The sequence below is a fragment of the Poromitra crassiceps genome, assembly GCF_964638095.1.
Source record: "Poromitra crassiceps genome assembly, chromosome: 21".
In the NCBI taxonomy this organism is placed as follows: domain Eukaryota; kingdom Metazoa; phylum Chordata; class Actinopteri; order Beryciformes; family Melamphaidae; genus Poromitra; species Poromitra crassiceps.
This window is the reverse complement of record NC_139638.1, coordinates 25,558,085-25,572,517: the sequence shown is the minus strand read 5'-3', so window position 1 is coordinate 25,572,517 and position 14,433 is coordinate 25,558,085. Positions and strand designations below refer to the sequence as shown.

The 14,433-nt window shown below is 42.1% G+C and overlaps 1 protein-coding gene across 1 annotated transcript; it reads right to left on the bottom strand.

Moving 5' to 3' along the window:
- Positions 1-10,192: 10,192 nt before the first annotated feature.
- On the bottom strand, positions 10,193-14,433 carry LOC310795642 (PR domain zinc finger protein 12-like; the record flags this gene model as incomplete). Its single annotated transcript, XM_083657729.1, has 5 exons — positions 10,193-10,695; positions 10,967-11,081; positions 11,722-11,877; positions 12,385-12,575; positions 14,217-14,433. The coding sequence occupies 5 exons, from the start codon at positions 14,431-14,433 to the stop codon at positions 10,193-10,195; spliced, it is 1,182 nt and encodes a 393-aa protein (XP_083513855.1).

Genomic DNA, 14,433 nt, shown 5'->3' with positions numbered 1-14,433 from the left:
TGTCCGCTCCCATTCAGAACACAATGAAAACGCTCCGATTTTGAATAAAGATTAAAAATCTAAAGTCAATTGTTCCAGGGCAAACTCACTTGATCCATGTAGAGACATAGCCCAGCTATCATAAGGAAGTCATCTTGAGGCTGGATGGGTGTCAATTTTTCTGTTTTGGACATGTATGTACAGTGTCAAGTGAGCAGGAATTTTATAGCTGTCCGCTCCCATTCAGAACACAATGAAAACGCTCCGATTTCGAATAAAGATTAAAAATCTAAAGTCAATTGTTCCAGGGCAAACTCACTTGATCCATGTAGAGACATAGCCCAGCTATCATAGCGAAGTCATCTTGAGGCTGGATGGGTGTCAATTTTTCTGTTTTGGACATGTATGTACAGTGTCAAGTGAGCAGGAATTTTATAGCTGTCCGCTCCCATTCAGAACACAATGAAAACGCTCCGATTTTGAATAAAGATTAAAAATCTAAAGTCAATTGTTCCAGGGCAAACTCACTTGATCCATGTAGAGACATAGCCCAGCTATCATAAGGAAGTCATCTTGAGGCTGGATGGGTGTCAATTTTTCTGTTTTGGACATGTATGTACAGTGTCAAGTGAGCAGGAATTTTATAGCTGTCCGCTCCCATTCAGAACACAATGAAAACGCTCCGATTTCGAATAAAGATTAAAAATCTAAAGTCAATTGTTCCAGGGCAAACTCACTTGATCCATGTAGAGACATAGCCCAGCTATCATAGCGAAATCATCTTGAGGCTGGATGGGTGTCAATTTTTCTGTTTTGGACATGTATGTACAGTGTCAAGTGAGCAGGAATTTTATAGCTGTCCGCTCCCATTCAGAACACAATGAAAACGCTCCGATTTTGAATAAAGATTAAAAATCTAAAGTCAATTGTTCCAGGGCAAACTCACTTGATCCATGTAGAGACATAGCCCAGCTATCATAGCGAAGTCATCTTGAGGCTGGATGGGTGTCAATTTTTCTGTTTTGGACATGTATGTACAGTGTCAAGTGAGCAGGAATTTTATAGCTGTCCGCTCCCATTCAGAACACAATGAAAACGCTCCGATTTTGAATAAAGATTAAAAATCTAAAGTCAATTGTTCCAGGGCAAACTCACTTGATCCATGTAGAGACATAGCCCAGCTATCATAGCGAAGTCATCTTGAGGCTGGATGGGTGTCAATTTTTCTGTTTTGGACATGTATGTACAGTGTCAAGTGAGCAGGAATTTTATAGCTGTCCGCTCCCATTCAGAACACAATGAAAACGCTCCGATTTCGAATAAAGATTAAAAATCTAAAGTCAATTGTTCCAGGGCAAACTCACTTGATCCATGTAGAGACATATCCCAGCTATCATAGCGAAGTCATCTTGAGGCTGGATGGGTGTCAATTTTTCTGTTTTGGACATGTATGTACAGTGTCAAGTGAGCAGGAATTTTATAGCTGTCCGCTCCCATTCAGAACACAATGAAAACGCTCCGATTTTGAATAAAGATTAAAAAATCTTAAAGATTAAAAATCACAGAGGGGGAAAGTACACACAGGTGCAGCACATGTGGTTTGAACTGTGTCAGACAAACTGTTTGGGACAGCTCTCCTGCTATGCTGGCTCTTTATGTGAATCGAGTACACACAGATTCCTCCGTAAGCAGAACTCTGGTGACTCCATCTGACTTCATTGAGGTTCCTGTGAAGGACACTACATGTAAGTGCAAGCTGAGGGCAAGCATTTGTCATTCTGGAAACAAAGCAAAAAGGGGCCACTACTGGTCACGGTTGGTCTATGACAAAACTGCTATGACGGCAGATGATCTTGACATTTCAATTGACTTCACTAATGATGTAGACAGGGCTGGCGTAATACACCTCTATGAGCTTTCCAATGAGCAGTCAATACAACTCTGCCACACAAACACTTTAGCCGCTGATATTACACATGTAGCCAAAAGTGTGACCAAAGACCCCGTTGACAGTGCTGTACCGTTACTTTGCTTTTTGGTCAAAACATCTGCAATCAAGGAATGCTATGAAAGGCTAGAGAGCACAGATAAATTGCAGCACACACTGCTGCCCACTAAAAAGTTCAAAGAGGCACTCAACCAACTGAACCAAATAGACAAAGTAGTGGTACAGCAAAGCCAGTTGAATGTAAATGAAAAGCTGGATTTTAAAGCTTTGGAAAAAAATATAGAAGGGTTTGTGAATGATGTATTGTTGGCCAATTTTCTGGCCAATGATTTGCTGTACCTGCACACTCTTTGTGACTATGTTTGCAATGAGTGCCATGACTCCAGCCAGCATGATTTCAAACAGCTCATGATATCCGCAGAGCTAGTGTCAGAAAGAGGGATTGAAATGCATCTGAAACTGTCGGCAGATAACATCAAAAGGGCATGCATCAAATGTAAAAATAGACATAACCTTAAACTTCAGAGAAGCCAAGTCATTCACACCCCACAGACCTTATTAGTTTATAGGAGAAACTTGACCGATTTGCAACCTACAATCACACTACCTTGCATATACTCTACTAACAGTTATGATATAGGCAGCATCATTGCTTTTTCAGAGAATTCCCCAGTGAAGTCCTTTACCAGAGAAGAACATCTGTTGTGGTACAAGAGTAAGTGGATCACTTCTGCAGGGACAGTAGGGTATAGTTATGACCTTGCTCTAAAAATGTTGGCGGGAGCAAACGTTTACCTGATTGCTTATGAAAAAACTAACAGTGACAACACACTTCACCATAGACTGATCGAAACACAGCACAGTTGCTCAGACAGATGCAAAGAACACCAGGAGAGCAATGTATCAGTTCCTTCCACACTAGCAGGCTTCATGTCATCTCGAAGTCATGACAGTTCTGACATCCTAAGCGGGCGGTGGCTTAATGATGGCACTATTGATAGCTACCACACACTTCTCAAAGCCAAAGCAGGAAACATGTCTGTCTTTGCCTGCAATGCAACTTTTGTAAGTCAACAGTTGAAAAGTCTATACTGTGATATTGACATTTTTCCAAAGATTCCTAAAGTTTCAGAAAACTGGTGGCAGTATGATAAAGTGGTCATTCCTGTCCATCTAGGTTCCCATTGGGTATCCATTGCAATAGACATGAAGCAGAGAAAAATGACAGAAGGAACTGTAACTGTAACTGTAACACCCATCCAGCCTCAAGATGACTTCGCTATGATAGCTGGGCTATGTCTCTACATGGATCAAGTGAGTTTGCCCTGGAACAATTGACTTTAGATTTTTAATCTTTATTCGAAATCGGAGCGTTTTCATTGTGTTCTGAATGGGAGCGGACAGCTATAAAATTCCTGCTCACTTGACACTGTACATACATGTCCAAAACAGAAAAATTGACACCCATCCAGCCTCAAGATGACTTCCTTATGATAGCTGGGCTATGTCTCTAGATGGATCAAGTGAGTTTGCCCTGGAACAATTGACTTTAGATTTTTAATCTTTATTCAAAATCTGAGCGTTTTCATTGTGTTCTGAATGGGAGCGGACAGCTATAAAATTCCTGCTCACTTGACACTGTACATACATGTCCAAAACAGAAAAATTGACACCCATCCAGCCTCAAGATGACTTCCTTATGATAGCTGGGCTATGTCTCTACATGGATCAAGTGAGTTTGCCCTGGAACAATTGACTTTAGATTTTTAATCTTTATTCGAAATCGGAGCGTTTTCATTGTGTTCTGAATGGGAGCGGACAGCTATAAAATTCCTGCTCACTTGACACTGTACATACATGTCCAAAACAGAAAAATTGACACCCATCCAGCCTCAAGATGACTTCCTTATGATAGCTGGGCTATGTCTCTACATGGATCAAGTGAGTTTGCCCTGGAACAATTGACTTTAGATTTTTAATCTTTATTCGAAATCGGAGCGTTTTCATTGTGTTCTGAATGGGAGCGGACAGCTATAAAATTCCTGCTCACTTGACACTGTACATACATGTCCAAAACAGAAAAATTGACACCCATCCAGCCTCAAGATGACTTCCTTATGATAGCTGGGCTATGTCTCTACATGGATCAAGTGAGTTTGCCCTGGAACAATTGACTTTAGATTTTTAATCTTTATTCGAAATCGGAGCGTTTTCATTGTGTTCTGAATGGGAGCGGACAGCTATAAAATTCCTGCTCACTTGACACTGTACATACATGTCCAAAACAGAAAAACTGACACCCATCCAGCCTCAAGATGACTTCCTTATGATAGCTGGGCTATGTCTCTACATGGATCAAGTGAGTTTGCCCTGGAACAATTGACTTTAGATTTTTAATCTTTATTCGAAATCGGAGCGTTTTCATTGTGTTCTGAATGGGAGCGGACAGCTATAAAATTCCTGCTCACTTGACACTGTACATACATGTCCAAAACAGAAAAATTGACACCCATCCAGCCTCAAGATGACTTCCTTATGATAGCTGGGCTATGTCTCTACATGGATCAAGTGAGTTTGCCCTGGAACAATTGACTTTAGATTTTTAATCTTTATTCAAAATCGGAGCGTTTTCATTGTGTTCTGAATGGGAGCGGACAGCTATCAAATTCCTGCTCACTTGACACTGTACATACATGTCCAAAACAGAAAAATTGACACCCATCCAGCCTCAAGATGACTTCCTTATGATAGCTGGGCTATGTCTCTACATGGATCAAGTGAGTTTGCCCTGGAACAATTGACTTTAGATTTTTAATCTTTATTCGAAATCGGAGCGTTTTCATTGTGTTCTGAATGGGAGCGGACAGCTATAAAATTCCTGCTCACTTGACACTGTACATACATGTCCAAAACAGAAAAATTGACACCCATCCAGCCTCAAGATGACTTCCTTATGATAGCTGGGCTATGTCTCTACATGGATCAAGTGAGTTTGCCCTGGAACAATTGACTTTAGATTTTTAATCTTTATTCAAAATCGGAGCGTTTTCATTGTGTTCTGAATGGGAGCGGACAGCTATAAAATTCCTGCTCACTTGACACTGTACATACATGTCCAAAACAGAAAAATTGACACCCATCCAGCCTCAAGATGACTTCCTTATGATAGCTGGGCTATGTCTCTACATGGATCAAGTGAGTTTGCCCTGGAACAATTGACTTTAGATTTTTAATCTTTATTCGAAATCGGAGCGTTTTCATTGTGTTCTGAATGGGAGCGGACAGCTATAAAATTCCTGCTCACTTGACACTGTACATACATGTCCAAAACAGAAAAATTGACACCCATCCAGCCTCAAGATGACTTCGCTATGATAGCTGGGCTATGTCTCTACATGGATCAAGTGAGTTTGCCCTGGAACAATTGACTTTAGATTTTTAATCTTTATTCAAAATCGGAGCGTTTTCATTGTGTTCTGAATGGGAGCGGACAGCTATAAAATTCCTGCTCACTTGACACTGTACATACATGTCCAAAACAGAAAAATTGACACCCATCCAGCCTCAAGATGACTTCGCTATGATAGCTGGGCTATGTCTCTACATGGATCAAGTGAGTTTGCCCTGGAACAATTGACTTTAGATTTTTAATCTTTATTCGAAATCGGAGCGTTTTCATTGTGTTCTGAATGGGAGCGGACAGCTATAAAATTCCTGCTCACTTGACACTGTACATACATGTCCAAAACAGAAAAATTGACACCCATCCAGCCTCAAGATGACTTCCTTATGATAGCTGGGCTATGTCTCTACATGGATCAAGTGAGTTTGCCCTGGAACAATTGACTTTAGATTTTTAATCTTTATTCAAAATCGGAGCGTTTTCATTGTGTTCTGAATGGGAGCGGACAGCTATAAAATTCCTGCTCACTTGACACTGTACATACATGTCCAAAACAGAAAAATTGACACCCATCCAGCCTCAAGATGACTTCGCTATGATAGCTGGGCTATGTCTCTACATGGATCAAGTGAGTTTGCCCTGGAACAATTGACTTTAGATTTTTAATCTTTATTCGAAATCGGAGCGTTTTCATTGTGTTCTGAATGGGAGCGGACAGCTATAAAATTCCTGCTCACTTGACACTGTACATACATGTCCAAAAAAGAAAAATTGACACCCATCCAGCCTCAAGATGACTTCCTTATGATAGCTGGGCTATGTCTCTACATGGATCAAGTGAGTTTGCCCTGGAACAATTGACTTTAGATTTTTAATCTTTATTCGAAATCGGAGCGTTTTCATTGTGTTCTGAATGGGAGCGGACAGCTATAAAATTCCTGCTCACTTGACACTGTACATACATGTCCAAAACAGAAAAATTGACACCCATCCAGCCTCAAGATGACTTCGCTATGATAGCTGGGCTATGTCTCTACATGGATCAAGTGAGTTTGCCCTGGAACAATTGACTTTAGATTTTTAATCTTTATTCAAAATCGGAGCGTTTTCATTGTGTTCTGAATGGGAGCGGACAGCTATAAAATTCCTGCTCACTTGACACTGTACATAGTACATGTCCAAAACAGAAAAATTGACACCCATCCAGCCTCAAGATGACTTCCTTATGATAGCTGGGCTATGTCTCTACATGGATCAAGTGAGTTTGCCCTGGAACAATTGACTTTAGATTTTTAATCTTTATTCAAAATCGGAGCGTTTTCATTGTGTTCTGAATGGGAGCGGACAGCTATAAAATTCCTGCTCACTTGACACTGTACATACATGTCCAAAACAGAAAAATTGACACCCATCCAGCCTCAAGATGACTTCCTTATGATAGCTGGGCTATGTCTCTACATGGATCAAGTGAGTTTGCCCTGGAACAATTGACTTTAGATTTTTAATCTTTATTCGAAATCGGAGCGTTTTCATTGTGTTCTGAATGGCAGCGGACAGCTATAAAATTCCTGCTCACTTGACACTGTACATACATGTCCAAAACAGAAAAATTGACACCCATCCAGCCTCAAGATGACTTCGCTATGATAGCTGGGCTATGTCTCTACATGGATCAAGTGAGTTTACCCTGGAACAATTGACTTTAGATTTTTAATCTTTATTTGGAATCGGAGCGTTTTCATGGTGTTCTGAATGGGAGCGGGCAGCTATAAAATTCCTGCTCACTTGACACTGTACATACATGTCCAAAACACAAACATTGACACCCATCCAGCCTCAAGATGACTTCCCTATGATAGATTGATTGATTGATTTATATTTAGTACAATAGTATTACATAAAGTATGTGACAAAAAGTAGTACAAGGATAAAGAACACACACAGTTGTTCAACTGATTTCCACTGTGGTCCCAAGAAGGATACAAAGAACATTTAATAGGCTACCTACTTCTCACAAGACCACATTGTTCATGCTTTGCATAATGGGTCACCTAGCCTAGCCTATAGCTTGATAATCTCTTCTATTGATGTCTTCCCTATAGAGGCCATAATCAGGTGAGAGGTAGGCCTAGCCTCTATTGACCAGTGTGAGCTAGCGACACACCCTGTTAAGCCTTTCAAGAAATAACACACGGTCTCCTTTGTACAGTATGTCTATTTTCATTCAAACATTAAACTAGAGGTTTATCTTAGTGTTCGTATGTTCATTATATTGGACATAGTTACATTTCTACTTCAATTTTTATGGTTAAAAAAAACGAACTTTATCATGCTTTTACTTTGAAGGCAAAATCATTAAACCCGAGTGAAATTCCTGCTGGCCGGAAGTGAAATTCCTGCTCATTTGACGCTCGTAGGAGAAGGCTGTGTATTATTGGCGCGTAAAAGTGACGTCACCAGGCAAAACTGACGTCACCATCTACCCCCTCTGTCGCCCTCCGTTGGTTGCATTCTTCTGTTCCTCGTGAAAACAAACCTCATTTATTGATCGAAATTAAGCTAACGTTACTTGATACACGCCAAACACAAACATGTTAGGCTATATTTCTGCATGTACCGAAGAACAATTAGCTATTATGGCAACTAAGCTCAACTTTCCCCTCTGGCCCGACTCCTCTTTTCCTTGAAGTCTGGCGCCATCTTGTGGAGGGAAAGCAGGACTCAACTTACAGGCAGACAGTTCAATGATCAACAAGTAGGCTATAAATAATATAGAATAGAAGGAAATGTACAAAATGAATCCATTACTCACTTAACCATAACCGCATGAAAAACCAGACCACCCTGTAGATGCCGACTCATTCATACACAGTCCTAACACAGATAATAAATTAGCATAAACCACAAACATGTTAAAAATCCCAGATGTGAGAATAAGATGTTTAAATAAATGATAAATTAATGTCAATCTAATATAAAAATATATATATATATTATTAAAGAAATGCTTACTTTTTCTATTTGTATACACTGGTTGAAATCAACACAAATTTTCACACTTTATTCGTGGATGTAATATAATGTGATTCCTAATAAGATATATAATTGTTGTTATATAACTTGCTTACATAGTGTTGCCCACACCTAGATTTCAAAATGAGTAATTGTTTCCCCAAAGCAGTGGATTCTCTTTTATCTCCACATCCAACAGACTTGCAGCAGCAAGTCTTTAGTCATACTACTACTACTACTACTACTACTACTACTACTACTAGGCCTACTACTAATACTACTACTATTCCGTGTGTTATTATAAAAATGCGATTTAACTTATATAGTTGTATGTATACTGAATACAAGCATCAACAGTTAAACATCCATTCTGGAGGTTACGCCTCATAACTGATACTCTAAATCTGCTGCTATGAGCTGCAGGGGAACTGTCTCCTAGACTGCTAATGACCCTTAAAATAATTTGACAGGATGGTGGCAACATGCCCTTTAATACGTATGTGACCATTTCCTAAGATGCACAAAATCTTTGTGATTGTTTTTAGTGATTCTCTTCTACTTAAAAGTAGCCTATGCTGATATGAGTCAAATTTGGTATTTCTTCTAGGGGGAAATAGTTCAACGCTCTTTCTGACTGGACTGGGTGGACGTACTTGAGTCCGCTTTGAAACAGATACTGAGAAAAGGTCTGAATGTCTGTCTCAGACTTTGGGCAGGATTGAGCACCATAGTGCTCTGGTCCCAGTGTGCCTGCTGTGGGGGCATAACTGGTTGAAGCCTGGCCTAACCATTTTTTGTGTTGTTTTGATTTTTCATCAAAAATGGTATGATCCATACTAGGCAGACATATTACCGCTTTGTTTATATCATCATTTATTTAGAATATAAGAAAGCACAAATGTATTTACATTCACATGTACAGTACAATACAATTTTAGAATTACACGATGCTCCAAGTATACAGACTGTACAAGGATAAAGTGACAATTTTAGTTTACAGTGTGGAATGATATATAGCTGAAACAATGTACATGGCAGCCATGTTCCCATTTTCTACTAGCTGTACAAATCTCTGACCTTATTTAGTTTGAAAGTACAATTCACCTGAGTTGGTGAGGATGTGATGCAAAATTAAGACGATTCCAAATGTTTAAGAAACGACATTTCTCACATTTGCTATATGACACCTGTTTGGTACTAACAAATAATACACAAAGAAACATTGGGAACAAATCGTGTTTTAAAACCTTGAAATAGTGTTGTTTTTATGCCATATATTTCAGCTTTCCAAATTATACAGACAATCATTAAACTGACGTTCCATTGGAATTCTGATCACATAGTGGCAAAAAATAAAATAAAAATGGCAATACAAATAAGGCAACCAACTGAAATGTCTTTGAGTAACGCTTTACTATCACACCCACCCATTTACTTCACGAGATCTTTCCTCCACATGAGCTCACTCTGTCCTTCTCCTCCTCTACAGCCCTGATCTAAAGCAGTGGTTCTCAAAGTGCGGTCCGGGGGCCCCCAGGGGTCCTCGAGGGGGTTCCTGAGGGTCCCCACCAAAAAAAAGGGTAATATTTTATTTCCACCAATTCCATCCATAAGTAACACAATGACAGAATGTATGACTATTTTGGTTATGGATGATACAATTTCTGTAATAAAACATCTCAAATCTATAAATCTTCTCGGATGGGGGACCCTAGGACAAAATCTTATCAAATGGGGATCTGTGGTCTAATTTGTGTCAGTTTAGGGGTCCTTGACGTGACAAAGTTTGAGAACCACTGATCTAAAGTGCAACGTTGTTCTGGCGTGACCGTCTCTCGCTTCAGGTGCCATCATAGCACCATGGTGGCGATGTGATGCACCATGGGCATGTGGTGGTGCTGGTGCGGCATGCTCGTCATCTGCGGAGGAGCAGGGGGAGGAGGAGGAGGAGCGGCGGACACTTGGGAGAGCGCGGCGGCGTCATTGGCGGCCGCCGTGGGTCTGTGCCGGGCGCTCTTCTGGTGCGCCCTCAGGCCCGCCAGCTGCGAGTAGGCGCTCTGGCACACGTGGCACTTGTAGGGCCGCTCGCCGGTGTGCAGCCGCACGTGGTTGCGCAGCGTGGACGACTGGCTGAAGCGGCGGTTGCAGAAGCGGCAGACGAAGGGCTTGTCCAGGGTGTGGATGCGCATGTGCGAGCGCAGGTTGCTGCGCGAGTTGAAGCCGCGGTGGCAGATCACGCAGCGCATGCGACTGCTGCTGCTGCTGCTGCTGCTGCTGGTGGAGGAGGAGGAGGAGGAAGAGGAGGAGGAGGAGGGGGAGCACAAGGAAGAGCCGTCACACGGATGGGACTCCTCTGGAAAAAGGAAACAAGGAAGGAGAGGAACATGAGTTAAGGAAATGAGACTAATGAATGGAGTAATTGTTATGTTAGCTGTCAGGTAGAAAGGCCTAATTGGTGAACTACCAGTCAGATCCTACAAAAGATCTCCCAAAGATCTCCATCTCTTCACTAAAGCCACAAAGCCACAGACACATAAAACAAGCCCTAAAAAGCCCTAATAGCCCTGATAGTGATCAGCACCCCCCCCCCCCTCCCATGTGTAGCCTCGGGCAAAGAGCCTCACCATTCCTGCTCTTCTTCAGGTGTTCCTCTTCTGTGCCCGGGACGCCGGGGATTCCCAGGAATGTGTTGTGGGTGTTTCCGTACCAGACGAGAAGCTCCTGGTCTGGTGGGATGGTCTGGAAAAGGAAAAGAAAGGAAAGAGGGAATGCCACGGGTTACTTAATGAACTGGTGGTGGTGTCAGGTTGCAGCACTTTGCATCCTGACAGTGATCTTTGCCAAATCACTGGAATTAAATATGCAATTCTGCTTTTGGCCAGCAAGTTGTGCTATTATGCAGAACGAAACGATGACAGTCCGTCCGCACTTGGCAGTCTCAAGCAAAGATCCAAGTGTGGTCCAGATATATTTCACTCTGCTACTTTTTACGTCCGATTTAATTTAAGATTATCCAGTGACCGTGAGAATATTTGCATTGTTATCGACTCCCTTCTCATACGGGCTTGGACTTAAAGGAACAGTTCACTCAAAAATGAAAAGTCTGTCACCATCTACTCACCGTCATCTTATAGTTGAAACAGAGGTGACGTTTGTGCATGTAGCATGTAGCACAGGGAGGTTGCCAGCTCAACTCAAGAGAAAAACCAGACGCCGTTGACTTCAGTGCAGTACAACTGAAGTCAATGGTGACTGCCTGGTTTTCTATCCAGTGGTGCTAGCAACCTCCCTGTGTGTTATATGGACAAACTGGCACGATGAGATGATGACAGAATTGTCATTTTTGGGTGAGCTGTTCCTTTAAAGGGTCAGTGCTCACCTCCACAGCCTTGTAGACGATGCTGCTGCCGATCTGCACCACCTCCAGGTTCTGCTCCTGCTCGTTGCGGGCACACTTGATGTAGGTCATCCAGCTGCGTTGGTCCTCCTGGCTGGCGTCGATGAAGTAGCGCACCGTGCCATCCTCATTGAACACCTGAGCGCACAACACACACAGAAGGACTCAGTATAACGCAGAGAATAAAATTCTTCTAAACCAATGGTTCTCAATAGGGGGTCCAGGGACCACCAGGGGTCCTTGAAGGGGTTCCAGGAGGCCCCCAGCAAACAGATGAATTGTTCAACTTCATAATTATCTCATTTACAAGAAGTTAACACAACTAATGTGCTGTTTTGATAATAGCTTCACTGTTATCTCCTGCAGATAGTTATGGAATTCTGGACAAAATCAAGGCCAACAATAAAAAAAAACATTCTCAGATTTAGAGTCGCAGACAAGATCTCATCAAATGGGGGATCTGTGCCCCTTGTGGACTAAATTAGGGGACCTTGATATCAAAAAGGATGGGAACCATTGGTCTAAAACCCACACAAACAACTCTGGATCCTGGATAACAGCGTGGACATTGTCACAGCCATCACATCCAGGAGCTTCAAATCTACTTTTCCTCAGTGCCTCCCCATGAGGCTTTAGAAAACTCACCTCCCACATGAGGTTGTTGTTCTTGAACAGGTCCACGTGTTCAGGGGACAGGACTCTGCCGGTGAAGGGACCCATCTCTGTGCCGGCCTTGATCCAGGTCTTGGAGAAGATGCCCAGGCCTTCGCCGGGGATGGAGCTCTGGGCAATGACCACCTCACTGGGCAGCACCAGGCTCGACAGCTTCTGCACCTCTGCACAGGGAGACGGGGAGGAGATGTGTGAAACTGGGCATTCAGCAATAATAAAGAAAGATGAAATATTCCCATGTGAAATAATGACTTATAGGGGGTTAAAATGCATGCAATTGAGATGTTTTTTGCAGGCTATTAGGTCTACATCAATGTCTTCAAAGTGGGCAAAAATTGGGCAAAACTCCACATCAATGTAATTCTCGGATAGAGCAGAGAATTGAAATGCTGTGCGATGCTTCTCACGAAATAGGATTTGAGAAGTCCTGAAAGCAGTAAATGGACTGGATCTTATTTTAGTCACGAAATATTAAGCTACACCTTATCCGCCGTTTAATTCGATTAGCTGGGCTGAAGTGAACGTTTTTGTTGCGAGGAGAAACCCCCTCGGAAAGCATTTTGATCCGCATTGAGAATGAAAAAAGAGAGGAAGAAAAAAAATCTTGCGTCTCTTTAATGTTGAAATCAAAGATTTTTTTTTTTTATGAAAAAAGCCGCCCGAATGGGCGGGGGGGGGGGGGGTGTAAATGGCCCCTCTATTGCCGATGCAGGGTCCAGCAATTTGTCATGCTTCAGATGTGATATTCATTAAACCTTACTGGAAAAGAAACGGCTAATTCCAAATTCATTATCCTTTTAAGAACTTTGTAGCAATAAATTTGCACTGAATGAAACGCGGACTTGTTTAAAAGACCCAGGAATTTCTCAAACAAAAAAATGGAAAGGCGATTAGATGGTTGACATGCTATGAATAGCATTAGATTTAGCCTTCACGGTGCATTATGCGAGGAACAGCAAATCTTTTTAGGGGGAGAGAAAGAGAAAAGCCGCGGAGCCCCATAGCTGCCAAGAGAGGAAAAGAGACTGTCCGGAGATTGATGAATGCCGGGTAGAAGCCCGGGACGTCTCAAAGAAAGGCAACCTTTCTCTGCCCGAGGTTTAAGTGGAAACTTTCCCAGGTCAAGCACAAAGTTAACCAAATGAATTTAATGCCTTTCGTCTTTCAATCAGCGGCAGTTACACGCCTAACAAGCCTCTAAATGCGAGGTCTCAAAGCCTTGGACGGGTTAATGCGTTAAATGGGTCGAAATAAAAGCAGCAAAAATGGGGGGAAATGTGGAAAAACAGCAAGTAACAAGTGTATAAGCAGAAACCCCTGGGAAATAACCTACATTTAGAGAAGGGAACTTAATTCTCACTTTCTTCAGGGCTCATTCCAGCAGACTTTATTGAGATAAAGTGTGCAAGGAATAGCCTATAAACCAATTAAGGGTTTCACGCATTTTGCCCCAAGTTTCTGTCTGTCACAATTTGTTTAAGCCCATACCGATTTAGAAATCTCATGTGAAATTACAGCAAATTCTGCAATGTAGTAGGATTTTTATCATAAAAATAATAAAATAAATATTTTGTTTTATACCCCAAGGTAATTTTCAAATAATATAAAAAAACGTGGAAAAAAAACAACAAAACATATATCCCGTTATTCACGAGGCCCTAATCACCAAACCCAATCGGTCCACTAAAAACTCCCATAAAGGGCTATCATCACAGCAGTGCCTATAGTCTAAAAATAGACACCAAAATAGAACAAAAATAAATACTTTCGGTAAATACCAACAAAACGTGCCAAATTGGGCCTACCTCCTGCGAAGGACTGGGCCAGCACCTCGGCGGTGAAGGCGGTTTTGGTGACCGGGCTGAGGCGCTCCTCGGCCGGGGCCAGGTGCTCTCCCAGCACGTTCCTCCACCTGCCGTACAGGAAGCTGTGCAGGATGTCCGAGGTGATGACGTCCGCCAGCACACTCCCACACCTCCAGCCGGCCTTCAGGGCGTCTACAGCGGGCAGCACGGAGCCCAT